The 17,790-nt window shown below is 39.0% G+C and overlaps 1 protein-coding gene across 5 annotated transcripts in view; it reads left to right on the forward strand.

Moving 5' to 3' along the window:
• LOC126412360 (mediator of RNA polymerase II transcription subunit 25) overlaps positions 1 to 17,790 on the forward strand; it is a 152,926-nt gene that overhangs the window by 18,021 nt on the left and 117,115 nt on the right. For all 5 annotated transcript variants that reach the window (XM_050081919.1, XM_050081920.1, XM_050081921.1 and 2 more), the window contains exon 4: positions 6,619 to 6,743. In XM_050081919.1, the coding sequence (XP_049937876.1) occupies positions 6,619 to 6,743 (125 nt within the window). The remainder of the gene's footprint in view (positions 1 to 6,618; positions 6,744 to 17,790) is intronic.

The raw sequence follows: 17,790 nt of genomic DNA on the forward strand, positions 1-17,790 counted from the left end.
GGACCACCCTGTGGTGTGGATTATGTCGTCTCTTGTGTTGTACCACATGCCACAAAGAGTTTCTTCCATTTCAGCGGAAGGTCGTAACCACATGGCCTCATATCAGGTGAATGCTCCATTATCTCCCACTCCCATATATGCAGATGTTCCTGCTCAAGGATTGCCGTGTAGCATTGTAGCATTGTACATTGTCATGAAGGACAATGGGATGCAGTCTGTCGGCGATCTACATACAGCAGGGAGACAAGGAGCTCAATTGTCATGTTGTCTATGGTGGGACATCCTGAATGGGGCAAATCTTGAATAACAATCCTGCCATCCTGAAACACTTTCACCTATATTACCGTCATACAATATGGCAGTGCTGCATTACTACACACATCACACAATTTTCTGAAAACATGGTTGTGTGCTCCAACCACATGCTGTTTGAGTCTTGATCCATGCATATTAGATAACATCTTGGACCTACTGATAACAAACAGACCCCAACTTTTTGACTCTGTAAGCGCAGAACAAGAAGAAGGGACCGGTTGGTAGGACATGTTCTGAGGCATCAAGGGATCACACATTTAGTATTGGAGGGCAGCGTGGAGGGTAAAAGTCATAGAGGGAGACCGAGAGATGAATACACTAAGCAGATTCAGAAGGATGTAGGTTGCAGTAAGTACTGGGAGATGAAGAAGCTTGCACAGGATAGAGTAGCATGGAGAGCTGCATCAAACCAGTTTCAGGACTGAAGGCAACAACAACAACAACAACAACAACAAGCGCAGAATAGGGAATCGGTGATCATAAGGCCGTTGCAGCATCCCTGAATATGGAAGTAAATAGGAATATAAAAAAAAGGGAGGAAGGTTTATCTGTTTAGCAAGAGTAACAGAAGGCACATTTCAGACTACCTAACAGATCAAAACGAAAATTTCTGTTCCGACACTGACAGTGTTGAGCGTTTATGGAAAAAGTTCAAGGCAATCGTAAAATGCATTTTAGACAGGTACGTGCTGAGTAAAACTGTGAGGGACGGGAAAAACCCACCGTGGTTCAACAACAAAGTTAGGAAACTACTGCGAAAGCAAAGAGAGCTTCACTGCAAGTTTAAACACAGCCAAAACCTCTCAGACAAACAGAAGCTAAACGATCTCAAAGTTAGCATAAGAAGGGCTACGCGTGAAGCGTTCAGTGAATTCGAAAGTACAATTCTATGTACCGATTTGACAGAAAATCCTAGGAAGTTCTGGTCTTACGTTAAATCAGTAAGTGGCTCGAAACAGCATATCCAGACACTCCGGGATGATGATGGCATTGAAACAGAGGATGACACGCGTAAAGCTGAAATACTAAACACCTTTTTCCAAAGCTGTTTCACAGAGGAAGACCGCACTGCAGTTCCTTCCCTAAATCCTCGCACAAACGAAAAAATGACTGACATCGAAATAAGTGTCCAAGGAATAGAAAAGCAACTGGAATCACTCAACAGAGGAAAGTCCACTGGACCTGACGGGATACCAATTCGATTCTACGCAGAGTACGCGAAAGAACTTGCCCCCTTCTAACAGCCGTGTACCGCAAGTCTCTAGAGGAACGGAAGGTTCCAAATGATTGGAAAAGAGCACAGGTAGTCCCGGTCTTCAAGAAGGGTCGTTGAGCAGATGCGCAAAACTATAGACCTGTCTCTCTGACGTCGATCTGTTGTAGAATTTTAGAACATGTTTTTTGCTCGCGTATCATGTCGTTTCTGGAAACCCAGAATCTACTCTGTAGGAATCGACATGGATTCTGGAAACAGCGATCGTGTGAGACCCAAATCGCTTTATTTGTTCATGAGACCCAGAAAATATTAGATACAGGCTCCCAGGTAGATGCTATTTTCCTTGACTTCCGGAAGGCGTTCGATACAGTTCCGAACTGTCGCCTGATAAAGAAAGTAAGAGCCTACGGAATATCAGACCAGCTGTGTGGCTGGATTGAAGAGTTTTTAGCAAACAGAACACAGCATGTTGTTCTCTGGCGTGCCACAGGGGAGTGTTATGGGACCATTGCTTTTCACAATATATATAAATGACCTAGTAGATAGTGTCGGAAGTTCCATGTGGCTTTTCGCGGATGATGCTGTAGTATACAGAGAAGTTGCAGCATTAGAAAATTGTAGCGAAATGCAGGAAGATCTGCAGCAGATAGGCACTTGGTGCAGGGAGCGGCAGCTGACCCTTGACATGACAAATGTAATGTATTGCGAATACTTAGAAAGAAGGATCCTTTATTGTATGATTATATGATAGCGGAACAAACACTGGTAGCAGTTACTTCTGTAAAATATCTGGGAGTATGCGTGCGGAACTATTTGAAGGGGAATGATCATATAAAATTAATTGTTGGTAAGGCGGGTACCAGGTTGAGATTCATTGGGAGAGTCCTTAGAAAATGTAGTCCATCAACAAAGGAGGTGGCTTACAAAACACTTGTTCGACCTATACTTGAGTATTGCTCATCAGTGTGGGATCCATACCAGATCGGGTTGATGGAGGAGACAGAGAAGATCCAAAGAAGAGCGGCGCTTTTCGTCACAGGGTTATTCGGTAAGCGTGATAGCATTACAGAGATGTTTAGCAAACTCAAGTGGCAGACTCTGCAAGACAGGTGCTCTGCATCGCGGTGTAGCTTGCTGTCCAGGTTTCGAGAGGGTGTGTTTCTGGATGAGGTATCGAATATATTGCTTCCCCCTACTTATACCTCCTGAGGAGATCACGAATGTAAAATTAGAGAGATTCGAGCGTGCACAGAGGCTTTCCGGCAGTCGTTCTTCCCGCGAACCATACGCGACTGGAACAGAAGAGGGAGGTAATAACAGTGGCACGTAAAGTGCCGTCCGCCACACACCGTTGGGTGACTTGCGGAGTATAAATGTAGATGTAGATGTAGATGATGTTCGTTTTTCCGAAACATACTGTCAGGGGGCTTGAACTGGCCTCCTGCAATTTCAGACAGTAAATGCTACTACTTCTACTGACTTTCTACTGTCAGCAGCAGACACTGCAACAGCTATTGGATGTACATCCTTCATGTTATGGCAGTGTTGCCACTACTTTTTATCCAACCTTACTATTTTGTATCTATTGCAAATTGCAAATCTGTTGTGGTATCATTTGCTTCAAAAATTTGTTTTAGTTATATTAGCTTATCCCACAGCCTGTCCATTTTTGCATTTTTGTATGCACTGTGTTCCCTACACCTCTGGTCAGGAGGGTGACTGCAAAAACTTGTTTGAAGATTTAAGTCCTAATGGATATCAACCTTCCTTTTGGAATCCCATAGTAAAGTGAATATTTTCATGGACAGAATTTAGATGCTTCAAAAGTTGACATAATTTATCCTTGTCCTGGAACCACACTATGAGGGTGTCACCAACATACCTTTACAGCTCTGGCACCTTTTGAGTCCTCCATAAATAGATAGATCATCCCATCCTTGGCTGTACTTCCTGTCTTCATACAGTGTGTTTAAATTTAAAAAAAAATATTTAAAAACTGCATATCTGAACAAAACTATCATCTTTATTGAAATTGTTGCTAGTAAGAAGTAAGGAATCTGGATAAGAAACAGTGATGAAAAATGATATGGCATTGAAGCTGACTAGAAAATCAGAACAGTTCAGTATAAATCATTTAATCTTCCCACTAAATTCGGCAGAATTCATAATATGAAGAGAGCACTTCCCCAAAAATAGTCTTCACATTGAGGCAAAGTGTGTAGATCTTAGTAAGCTGGAGAGCCAGTAAAACAGCCATGACAGAGCTTCAGACAAATAATGGTCATTTTATGGTCTATGATACCATTATTCTGGCATTCATTTAACACTTTAGGGACACAGTTGAAAAGAAACAGTGGCTGTTCATCTTGTGAATGACTTAACAAATCATCATAGTCATTTCAGCATGGACAAAGTTCTAGCTTCTATCTTTGCTTTTTTAATTCCTCAAAGAAATTTCTACTCTGCCATATTCATCCACATATTTACATCTCAGTATGGTTCAAGTGTTTGATCACATATTTTAATTCCCAGCCAGTTAGAAAGAGTGCGTAATAGACCTCTTTGCATTCCAGAAAATATTTCTAAACACTGATTATCTATGGCCACATGATTCATGGTATGGTCTACTACTTTCAGTATATTGACCCGAGTGCTGAAGCTTCAGTTGGCTGGTTCTCTTGATAGATAGTTCATCCCCAACAGTTTGGATTAGTTGAAAAGAATTAAACACAGTTTCATAGCAACAGGGATGATGACCCAGTGTCACTATTTAGAAGAATTTATTGGACAAACAAGGGGGAGAAGTTTACTAAGGGCATATGATGGATGAGAACTTCAATACTTACCAAAAAATATTGTTACAACACTATGAATCCAACTTCCCTTTTCAACAGGCTGGAGATAATTACTGTGGAGACAGAAAGAAAGGATGGCTAACTTCTGGGATCAAATTGTCTTGCGTGAAGAAGAGAGAAAGCTTTATTTAATGTAATCAATTAGCTCAAGAAAAGAATTAAAGGCACACTACAAGCAGTACTGTAAAATTGTCATGTCATCAACAAGACAAAGCCCATGCACTATGCACAAAAAAATCAAAGTTCCAAGAGAATGTCACTTATAGCAGATCACTGGTCAACCTTTCTTACAGTAACTATGTAACAAGTTCTGAAACTGGATCCTGTGAATGTTGCTCTATAGAGAAAGCAGGATTTGATCACAGTGAAACCATTGTGGTAGAATTAAATTTGTTGGCATTTTCTGTGGCCTTGCCAAAAAAATATTAAGGTATTACAAGGATCAAGTTGTATTTCACTAACAGGAAACAAAAAGTCTATTACTAAGTGTTATCACAGGTAAAAGTATCAAATGTGGAGTCTTGTGCTAATCAGTACTTGATTCAGTACTTGTTCTTTGCCTGTGTATCTGTTTTATGTCAGAGAACTCTACAAAAATTATTATGTTTGCTGACTACAAGCATACTGAGTAAGATCCCAAATATAGTCATAACAGACACACCCAGAAGGTTAATGGAACTGCTTTACAGCTGGTTCACAACAAGCAATGTATCTCTTAACCGTTCAAATGCTAATATTTTATGGTTACAAACAAATTAAAATTTCTTAAATGTTTCGGAATTGGAGATCAATGGTACTCACTATGTAAAATTTCATGTGTGCAATTTCTAGACATTCAGATTCAGTTTCAGACAGGATTATTAGAATAAGGAATAAGAACAATCTACATAAAGACATAAAATTACTTAGCTTGGTCCAAAAAGTTGTCCACTATTCAGGAACACACATTTTCAATAAGTCGCCAGCAGCCACTAAAAATGCGGTTTCAGATAAAGGATAGTTTAAACGACTTTTTGGTAGCCAATTTCTTCTACTCTATAGATGAACATCTATACAGGAAACCAGTTTAAGTAAAAATGTCTGTTAGATTTCAGTTTTGACAGCACTTTATTGCAACAGTCAAGATTAGGTATTTTGTGTGTGACAAATTTATTAAAAGTGCATAACTATATTTTATTCTGACAGTGTATTAGTTATGTAAATATTAGCAGTTGCAATGTACTGTAATGTCTTCACACATCTTGACAATCTCATGGCAAATGATCAGAGACATGGGTATTATATTCAAAAGTTCTATGTTATACTTTCTGACGTGTTTCACACCCACGAGAATCATCTCATTTTTGGGTCTATGGAATGAAAACTGAATCTAATCTAATCTAATCTAATCATACTTCATGTACATCCACACAATACTGTCATATGATATTGTCTTTTCAGGTAAAGAAACAGAGGTTAAAAACATATGCAGGAACCTAGAGATTATTATGCATATTGGTCATTATACTTACTCCCTAATGGTGTTTATAATTAATAATAAGAGTGAATTTAGTGTGAACTGTACAACTCACATTAAAAATACCAAATGAAAATAATTTTCATGTAGATTCTGCATCCTTTCTAGCATTTAGAATTAAGTTTCGTACTTCGGTGCAAAAGACTTTAATGAATTGGCTGCAGGCATCTAGCATGAGTATAGAAGTACCAAAATATTCAAAACTACATTAAAATAGTATCTTATTAGCTATTCCGTTTTTAATATATTACAGCATTTATTGTAAGGGATGTAAAATTCTATCAGTGACATTTGTAATAACAGCTTTGGCTTTTCAGATATATCTGCAATTGGTAGTGTTCTGGTAAAGTACAAACTGACTCACACTTAAGTCATTGAAGGCTGTCCTTCATGATGGAAGTTAATGAACATTATATCTGAGAATAAATGTATGGGACAATTAGATCATGAGTGACTGGGAAATAACTGAGAAACAAGTAGATGTGTTATTTTGATAGCTGCCAATATAGACTCATTAACAATGTTTATGTAGTTAAGGGTGCAAAATTAATGTGAGAGAGCTTTTTGTAAGACATGATTGTGTTTAAAACATTGCTTATATGTCATAATTTCAGTACGAGATTTAGTGTGCTAATTGATATAGTACTTTTACCATATTATTTCTTTTGTAGATTTGGTTTCCATAAAATTAATGCATATTTTACGTACATTTACAGAGTACAAATGTACAGTATGGGCTTGTGGTATATCATGCAGCTGACTGTTTTCCACGGCCAAGCTGTATGTGCTATGGGCCATATTCCAGTGCTGTACGTGTTCTTAACACTATTGATAAGCTTGAGTAAGTATGAACTCCCATATTTACCCTTTATTTCCGTGGTTTTGTATGTTATACAAGAAGTTTAAAATATTTAATACTGTACAAGAATAATATGTGGTGATACAAGATGAAGACCCTCTTTTTATCATTTCTGCATCTTTTAATACGTTCTTTTCTAGAAATAAGGTATATAGACGTATAAGTAGTGTCCGTGAAGATAATAAAAGAAAAACAAGTTGTTATATTTCTCGTGCAGTGAATGAGAGTCGTGGCCAAAAGACAACTGGTTCTCTTGAACATACAGTTACCATGAAACCTACAAACAATATTTACAATTATGTGGAGTTTGGTTTCTATGTCACATGCATGAGACTCTGATAAGATGTATCAATATATTGATAAAGAATCTTTTGCTATCACAGGAGCTACAACAGCACACATCAGGTGGTCCTCAAGTACTGAGCAATGTTGCAGTATCCAACATGTCTAGTGCATGCCAGAAATAACAGCAATCAAATGGGCTGTCAATAATTATACATTCATTCAGGGTACTGCTACATGAAGAGATAACATTGTAAGGTAACTGTACAGGCATTGAATATGAAGTAACTCTGCATGTAATGAAGGCCAGATACAGTGAGGCATAACACATCAGGATCTGTGGCTCCACTTGGATGTAAAGGTCTGTCCAGGATTGGCAGCATCAGCATTGATTGGGAGTTACTCCAAATGAGAAGCTGAGGAGCAGTTGGCACAATTGGCCGGTGTAACTCCAGAAGGTTACTGATGTCTTGGAGGCCGTGCACTGACATAAGTACTTCTGAGGTGAAAGTTACAGTGCATACTATTTCCAGGCACGTGACTTGTGGAGGGAAACAGACATGAGCTAGCACTACTTCTTGTTATTGAGTGCATGCCAACAGATGGCAAGAGTAGCACTTGCAGTGGGAGTGTCCAGAGTTCATGGAGATAACAATCCATGTTGTATTTGTTGTTATTTTGCCGGCTTGATACGCAGAGCCAATATCATTGAGCTGGTTTGCAGACGTCTATGCAGGAAGTGGTCAACACCTTAAGGATAGGCTGCCCACAAGACACTTACGTGCTGCATTTGCTTTCTGATTGGACTTTGGGTGCAATATCACATTCCCTGTTCCTGGTGGAGAAGTGGTGAAGCCATCTTCCTCGTAGCTGAAGATCATGCATCCCTCTGCCTCGTGCAGGTAACAAGATGGCTGTGCCCACCACATGCTGAAAAGAGTAAAAAGAATAGTGTCAATGGGTGTCCACATTAGAGTGGTGCTTCCCCTGGGCGAAGTAGATGTCTGATTGTGTCTGGGGAGCTATTGAGGGTGGTTGCTCAGATTGCAGAACTGGCACCCGAGGTTGAGAGGTGTCACCTTACAGATGACGCAGATGACCTGAGTTCAATGGCAGTGTAAGTGCGAGAATGGCGTGACTGTAAAAGAAACAAAATTAATGGCAGGTTGTAAAAGGATTGATGATGTAGAGCAGCCAGGGAGGAATGCAGAAGGGAAAAGGGCAGAGCACCATCGGAATCAGTTGAATGTAAAGACACCAAATGATCCCTTGCAGAGAAAAGGACAGCAGAAAGAGAGCAGAGTACCAGAGATGTGGTCCATTGAGTGCTCACTGCCATGGCGTATGTGCGAGGATGGAAAGGAAGAGGGCAAAGCACTGGATAAAAATGGTCTGTTGAGATCTCAATGCTAGAATGTGCATGGGAGCACAGAAGAGGAAGAGGGGGTCTCAGATAAGGAATGAGGAATAGGGGCTCCTGCTTAGCTGAGGAGGTCAGTGGGAGAAAAGCAGGTGCACTGGAGGAATCCATTGAGTGCAAGCCGCTGCAGGCCACCAGAACCCTGGAGATGATGGGGCCTTGGAGCTCTGAAGGTAGCTGTCTACCGAGCCTTGGAGGCCAGGTGACTGGAGGCTGGACAACTCTGGAGACCTCGCACTTATGTGATTGATGACTGTTGAGACAAAGCAGGGTTTACTGGGAAACCTACTGCCTCTCTGTTGTATGAGGCTTGCGCAGGCAAGTGGGGTTCTTCCTGGCTGAACTGTGTGGACTCTAGCCATTCGTGGGAATATATACAGATCCTTACAAATACAAAAACAAATCTCTAAATATTATCAGTAGTTGGTACAATGTCACCAACACCCACACAACTAAGGGAACTCAACAAAAATAGTTCCCCTGGAATGGCATTAAGAAAAACCAAACTTTGATGACTGTAACATTGTCAGAATGTTTTTGTTGTTATGAAGAGAGAGGAGAGGTCTTTCAAGAACTTGGCCTCTATGTACAACAACAACATTTTTGGAAGCATTGCTGGAACTGTAAAATATATCAAACATCTTCACAATTGTACACTTGTGGTGGAAACTGTTATGTCTAACCAACTGACCACAGTTCTGCACTGTAAGAATTTTGGTCAATATACCATAGAATGGTGTCCCCCAAGGGACCATTTTAAATATCTAGTTTAATCAATGACTGAAATTCATTATTACTAGCACTTACATCAGTGTAACCTGTGGATTGTCAGTATCATTCACCTGCCAGTGGTATACTGGAGTAGGAGTAGTAATGCCTAGCTACTTAAACCACACTGACATCCACTAAAACCCAGAATGAAAGCTCAGGTGAATGATGATTGCTATCATTAATTGTTGTTAAAGGCAAGTTTTCCTGTGTAAGATACCTAATCTGGTTTGGCGTCTCATGTGATATTGTTTACATTAACCCTTAAACCATTTGTGGTGGTATAAATCCCAGTACATAAGTGGCTGTGCTTGTGACTAGCATTTTACCACTTTGCGTATGGGCCTTTTCCTATTCGAGGCCAACACAATTTGTTGATTTGACATTGTTCATGATTGACTTAAAGTATGTATGCGGCTCACTTGATACGATAGTCATGACTGAAACAATGGACTGATTGGTTGATGAACCATTTGTCACTCAGTAAGTTGGTGTCACCGACATTGACACAGTAAACTAATGAAGAGGTGTAGCTCTGTGACATCACTAATTAAGGTTAAGGCATAAAATGGCTGTGGTGACTTAGTGATTTCTTTTCCTTTATTTTTTTTAAATCGAATTTGATAAGGCTTCAGTGTAGTTTTTTTTTTTTTTTTTTTTTGGGGGGATAATAGTCACCCATTGTTAGCTGCATACTGTTGACTGTAATCTTGAAGAATCAATAAACCACTGGGAAGCCAGATTTATTAAAACTGAATTCTTGTTTTTGAGGTTCGTTTGTTATTTTGCATAGTAAGTAAAAAAAAGGAATTAGTGTCAAAAGTGTTATGGGTTGCAAGAGGATGTACAAGTAAAGGGAGTATGAAAGTAGGTTGTGCATAAATAATAAAGCTGTATCTAGTTTGAAAAGTAGGAATATTAAAGACAGTGATCATAAATTAGTGTTTATGAACATATTGTACTTGGGTAGAGAAGAAAGTTTTTATTAATATCAGTGAAAGATGACCATTAGTAATGGAATGGGTTTTGCAATAAAGAAGTCTTTAAATGAACATTGTATTTTCACATTTTTAATGAACGAGAACTATGTTTTGATGACAATCAATCAGTCACGTCCTGGCTTTCATATGTGATCAAAGGCTCACATGACCACCACACTTTTGAGATCCTACAGTAAAGTATATAAAACTTTAGGCATTTTGAACTGTCTTAGTGGAAAAGTCTGTGGTGCTAACAGATCCAGTCTACAACAATTTTATTTTTGGTACAATCTGAACTATGAGTGTACCGTTTATTGTTCAGACTGAACTTACTATGGAAAAATGCTGGATACAGTACACAGTGCTGTCGTCAGAATGACAGCAGGGGCTTATACTACAAGTTCTATCCCTATCCTCTGTGTTGAAGTTAGTGAACCACCACTTCCTGTCTGTGACATTTCCTGACCATACAACATGCCTTTAAAGTTAAGTCATCCAAAGAGTCTTCAGCATCCACTGTCATTGATTACCCTCCAGCATGGCAACCATTCTTGAACCACAAAGCCTCTAGGGATCCAGGTGAAGCAGCTTGTAGCAGATATCGATTTTCTCCTACAGTGTTGGAGCAAGCAGTCACCTTGGCTGATAAAGTGACCCAGGATAAATTTGAAAGTACTGTATATGTATACACAAAGTTGACTACAACAGATTTTATGTATCTCTGTGCATGCTTTGCATTTGAAACAAACACTGTAATTACAACATTGTTTACACTTCTTACTTCAAGCAAGATGACTTTGTTATCTGCTCAATTGTTTTCTTAGATGATGTCATAAGAATTTGCCTACCAGCAGAATCGATGTTGAGTTGGATGCAGTCCTGATGACACTCAAGCAGATCAGATGTACCCGTATGAAGGCTTTCCTCATCTGATACAAATCACAGTGCTCTGAAAATCATGCAGAGAAGTACCAAGCAAATAATTTTGTCCAGAATACTCGGTTTTCCCTACAGAAATAGGGTAAAGAGGAGTCAATCCGTTTAGTACTAGACCACATTGGAATTTGCATTTACAAGACTGCATATGCAGTAGCCAACCAGGCTTGTGATAAGAATTCAGTGACATCAAGTGACCCCCCACCCCTCCCTTTAACTCCCACAGTCAGTTATGTCTTTTCTCTTGTTTAAGTACCGGTTGGATAGCCATATGCACAAGGCAAAAGTTTTAGTCCTTTTATGGAGGTAATATTCCTTTCAGGAAGTAAAATTTTATGTGAAGACCATCTTAAGTTTGTTTAACTATGAGGTAATGTGCTTGAATGTGCATGGTGGCGTGGAACCAATCATTCACATTTTTAATTTTAAATTATAAACAATTTTAGAATATTATCTATTATTTGTTTATAGCTTACTTTTCCAACATAATTGTTAATGTGAGACAGAATATAGAGTTCAACAGTGTTGGGATTGATGGGTATCAGCTCCATCCTGCTGGTGGTCTGGGAGGGACAGCCCTCACATCCTTCCAGACACTGACATTATTGGACATCATCAAAAACTGTTAATATACGAGGGGTAATCAATAAGTAATGTAACCATTTTTATTTTTGACCAATTTCAGTTGAAAAAATGTGCTATTTGTCCGGGGCAACATGGAATATTCTTGCTTCAGTCCCTGGGGTTTCATGAAGTTATGATCAGTAGCAGCGCTATGTGTAGCATTCAAAACGATGTCTGTAAGGGAGGTGCATTCCAAGCAGAGAGAGGTCGTCGAGTTTAATTTGGCGGAAAACCAGAGCATTGCAGATATTCATAGGCACTTGCAGAATTTCTACGAAGACGTGGCAGCGGACAAAAGCATGACGAGTCATTTGGCGAGGTGTATGTCATCGTCACAAAAAAAGTTGCACAAACCAGTCTGATCTCCCACATGCTGGTTGGCCGCACACAGCTGTGAAATTGTAGAAATGGCTTCAGTGTGTTCATTGCCACAAAAATGTAAACAAACTCTTCCTTCTCCATGACAACACAGGGCCTTACACAAGTCTGTGCACCCAGGAGCATCTTAAAAAACTTCATTGGTCTGTTCTTCCTCATCCACCCTACAGTCCGGATCTCACACCTTCCGACTTCCATCTGTTTGTCTCTATGAAGGATACGCTCTGTGGCAAGCAGTACATGAATGATGGGGAGGTTATTGATACAGCAGGACATTGGCTCTGTTGTCAACCAGTAGAGTGACACCATGCAGGCGTACAGGCCCTCTCAGTGAGGTGGCATAAGGCCATCACATTAAATGTAGATTATCTATAAAAATAGGTTTTGTAGCCAAAAGAGTGGGGAATAATATGGTGTGCTGGAATACTGAATAAAACCAACCTGCTTCCAGAAAAATAAGTTTTGCATTGTTGACTGCACCCTTGTATGTGCATGGTATACTACCACAGTCATAGTATTTGTAATGGAAGACTTTTTTGTTCAGCTCACAAAGTGGATACATTCATTTTTGTAAAGTTGTAATCTGCTTAAAACCATCACATTCTTGTAATCATCTATAGATTATATTGTCTACCTGAGGGCATCATCCAGTCCCTCACAGTCTTTCACAGGATTGTGAAGATGAAGGGATGAAAAAGAAAAGAAAATCTCCACTAAAATGATTCCAATAATACAGTCGCACATAAATATATTGAGAACAGATATGGAGGATTGAGTGATTGTGTTCTCAGTGAAAAATCCAGGCTCAGTGGGGAGAGTACTGAGAGTGTGTGAACTCACCCTCTCTCTGTATTCACACTCACTGTGCACACAAGATCTTAGTTAAGAGTCAGACCAATTTTTAAAGTTCAGTGGCTGCATATAAAAGTTGGCCACACATCTTCGCATTGCGTCATTACTGTGCTAAGTTCCAGATAACTGATTAAACTGCAGGCAGGATTTGTATAGTGAAATAAAATGCTCTGAACACAGAGTACTGTGTAGTAAATAAAAATTAGTATTTAGAAAAGTAAATGATATAAATAAAAAACCTGGTTAAGTGCTGTGAGTGCAACAGACTTAACAGTGAGCGTGACCAAGACTTCTTCAAGTCATGAACACCACAGTTCAGAATTGAAGTCCACGAAATTGACTGTGGAAAGCTTTTCTAAGTGCACGAATTCGTGCAGAAATTTTACAAGTTCATAGACTTATCACATGAAAAATTTCAAACACTTCTGATCATAATTAACATGCCACACATCCATATAGGATTTGGCTTGACAAACTTCTTCAACCTACTGGCCATGGTCATTATGACTTAAATAGCCTTCATTTGTCATTGAAAAACTTAAAAAAATGCATTTATGGACAAATATTTGAAATAACTTGCAATCACTTGCTGATACCTGTGGCATGTTGAAATATACCAGTTGGATGCCTTTTGACAGGCAAATCTTGCATAATATCTCTCAGGGGCTACATTACCTTTTCGACAAATAAAAAACCTCACTACCATAAATATTGTACATCAGATGTTACCCTCATTTCATCAACTTTACCTTTTGCTAGGGTATTTAATTCCTGAGTTGTTTGTGCCTCATCTTGTTGGAGTGGCCAAAATTAGCTTTATAAGGCATGAACTGTTTAAAGCTAAAATTAATTCTCTATTGACAGATAATTTATTGTCCCATACTGCTGCTATACTTATTGTCTTCCAAATTATTTTATATTTAAATGTTTTTTTAGACATTAGAATCAATATTCCAGCTCATTATTTATATTTTATTCACCCATCCAAGTGCCGGCCACGCCTGACAGCGCTTAACTTCGGTGATCTCACGGGAACCGATGTACCAACAGCGACAAGGTCGTTGCCTATAATGTAACTGGATTGACGAAAAAATGTACTCATCAAGCAGTTGCAGGACAACTGAAATATAAAGGTATTTCAATTTTCAAGCCTTCAGAGTGGTGGCTCCTTCTTCTGGTAGAAGTGTTGAAGGAGAAGGAAGAGGTATGAAGGCAAGGACTGGTGAGGTTTAGGAAATGGCAAGAGTTCGGAAAAGTTACCCAGAACCCTGGATCAGAGGAGACTAACTGAACGGAATGAGAAAGAAAGAAAGAAACAAAGAAACAAACAAACAAAGACTCTTTCCTTCTCATCCTGTCTGGTAAGTCTCCCACGACCTGGAGTTCTGGTTGACTTTTCCTAATCTCCTCATTTCCTAAACCTCACCAGTCCTTTTCCTTCAACACTTCTCCTTCCCCATTTCAACCTTTCTGCCAGAAGAAGGAGCCACTATCTCCGAAACCTTGCAGATTTAAACACCTTTATATATGTGTTCTCCTGCTGCTGGTTGGTGAGTAGGCTTTTTATCTATCTAGCTATATTATATTTTCAAAAATTGATTGATTACTTTCAATATTGTTGTTCAAGTGCTGTCAGTGGACACTTTGTTTTGATCACTTAAGGCATTTTGAAGTTATTAATTTTTAAAATGTACCTCTACGTCATCTCTAACTAAGCTACTCTTCCATCTATAGAGTGGTCATTTAAACATGCTTTCTCATCACATTTTTAGGGTCTGTAAAAACAGACTCCTTATACAATCACTTTGCTGTCTGACTCTATGTCCTTCTGTTAACATCCATTTTTGTCTGGAATGGGTAGAGGTATCAAATTGAAATTAATGTCAAATACTAAGATCTATCTTTCATTGTCGGTGTAAAAAAAATTGAACTTATAAGTCAGTGCAATCAAAAGTATGGTCATTTATGTCACATATTTTGATACTTGCAAACTCACTTGGCAAAATCCATAGGTGAATGATGTGTATACATACTGTAATTAGGTTTGTATGAAATCCACACTGTGTGAGTCTACTTGCACTTTTCTGTTGTTTTTTTCCCCCCATGCGGTGCCTTTGTATGTTACATAGCTTTATTAGTAATGTAAAACAATTTGCAACCATTGAATTACTGCTGTATTAAATCCCTCCTGTCATGCAGCATCTTGCAACAGTCCCTTGCAGAGGGAAAATCAGTTGCAATAACCTTCAGTGTACCTGCTTCCCTTCTGACAGTGGTGGATTACTTCATGGTGGGTAAGTTTTGCCAATAGTAGAGGCACAAATGTTAGCTGCTCTTAGTAACATTTCCAACACACTACCTTCTTGAGACTATGTCCACCAGCATTAAGACAAACACCACATTGTGCTATCTGTCAAATGTGCTGGCATTAGTGGTGCTTTTATGTCTTCATAGAGGAATGGACTTTTTTTGTTGTTGACAACATGTAGCATCCTTTATCTATACCTGCTCAAACTGACTGGTAAGAAGTATTATAGTACAGCTTTGTTAGAATGTCAGTGTGTTTCCTCTGTCTGTGCCCTAATGTTGCCTGAATTGGGAGACTTCTGTTGGTCTCATTATACATACTTTCATTTATTCCTTTCCTGTGGAGCCATTTGAGGCTTCAGATGTGTTGTAGAGTTTAGTTATCATCTGCCTTATTGGTGGATCTCGAGGGTCATGTGATTGTAAAATGAAGGCCAGTGGCTCAATGAGTCATCATGTGCTGTCAGTATCTCTCTGTGCTGCTTTGATCCCTTAGATATTACTCCATTGAAAGTGCTCAGTGAATTTCACTCCAATGATCACTTCATCATCTTGCACTACCTTCCATACAGAGTTGTATCATAAGGAAAGAAAATGGGTCTTAAGCAGGGAAAACTTCATGCCATACAACCGATTGTGAATCTTCATGTTGTTATTGCATATTACTTGATCCATAGAATTACAGGAATTCAGCCATAACCAGACTTTGTCTACAGCTGATATTTGTGCTGTAAAGTGTTCAGTCATCCCTGAAGATAGCCACGAAGACTGACAGTAAGGTTTTTCCATCCACCTTATACACTGGTAGGAGTCAAGTGTATGTGAGTACACAGCAAATCATTCTTATTTTATGTTTTTGAGTCATCGGTATTCAGACTGATTTGATGCAGCCCGCCATGAATTCCTCTCCTGTGCTACACTCTTCTGCTTGGAGTAGCACTTTCACCTTGCATTTTCAATTATTTACTGGAGGTATTCAAATCTCTGTCTTCCACTACAGTTTTTACCCTCTACAGTTCTGTCCATACCAGGGAGATTATTCCCTGAACCTTAACACATGTTGTGTAATCCTGTCCCTTCTTCTTGTTAGTGTTTTTCATGTATTTCATCATTCATCGATTCTGTGAAGAACCTCCTCATTCCTTATCTTATCAGTCCACTGGATTTTCAACATTTTTCTGTAGCACCATGTCTCAAACACTTCATTACCATACAGTGCTGTGCTCCAAAGGTACATGCTAAGAAACTTTTTCCTCGGATTAAGGCCTATGTTTGACACCAGTGGACTTGGCCAGGAATGCCCTCTTTGCCTGCACTAGTCTGCTTTTTTTGTGCTCCTTAATTTGTTCATAATATGTAATTTTGTTTCCAAGGTAGCAGTGTTCCTTAACTTTGCCTGCTTCATGATACTCAATTTTGATAAGTTTCTCACTATTCTCATTTCTGCTATATCTCATTACATTCGTTCTTTTCATGATTTGCTTTCCATCCGTATTCTGTACTCATTAGACTGTCCATTCCATCCAACAGATCCTGTAATTCTTCTTCACATTCACCGAGGATAGCAATGTCATCAGCAAATCTTATCACTGATGTCCTTTCACCCTCATTTTTAATCGTACTTTTCAACTTTTATTTTATTTTCTTCATTGCTTCATTGGTGTATTCTGTTCTCTTCTGTGTTTAACACTTGAATTCTCATCACATTCTTAACATTATCACCAGTTCTATTAATTTCACCAAATATTGTTTTGACTTTTATATATTCTGAACAAATCTTCCTGATGATCATTTCTTTTTCGGTTGCTTCATACCTTTCTTCCAGCCATTTCACTTTATCCGCCCGGCATTTGCTATTTATTTAATTATGAAGAGATTTATGTTGCTGTGTTCCTGTCTTTCCCTGAATATCTTTTTTTACATCCCTCTTTTCTCAGTCACTTGGAGTACTTCATCTGTTACCCAAGGTTTCTTCAGAGTTACCTTACTTGTACACATATATGTTTGTCCAACGTCTGTGATTTTGCTTCTTAGAGACATCCACTCCTCTTCAACTGAGCTGTGTACTCTGTTGTTTCTTACCACAGTATTCATGTCCTTTTAGTGAACTTCTATTGTGTCTGTCATTCCTCAGTACTTCAGTATCCCACATCCTTCCACATTGCTTCTTTCAGATGATTCTCTTGAACTTTAGTCTACTCTTCATTACTAAATTGTGCTCTGAGTCAATATCTGCTGCTGGGTACACCTTACAATTCAATACCTGATTTTACAATCTCTGTCTGACCATTACATAATCCAGCTGGAGCCTTCCCGAATCTCCCTGTCTTTACAAATTATGTATCCTCCTCTTGTGAGTCTTGAACAGAGTATTTGCTATTACCATCTAAAATTTATTTCAGAACTCAGTTAATATTTCCTCCCTCTTGTTCCTACTGCCAGGTCCATATTCTCAAGTAAAATGTCTTCTGTTTCTTCTCCT

Source organism: Schistocerca serialis, chromosome 7, assembly GCF_023864345.2.
Source record: "Schistocerca serialis cubense isolate TAMUIC-IGC-003099 chromosome 7, iqSchSeri2.2, whole genome shotgun sequence".
Taxonomy (NCBI): Eukaryota; Metazoa; Arthropoda; class Insecta; order Orthoptera; family Acrididae; genus Schistocerca; species Schistocerca serialis.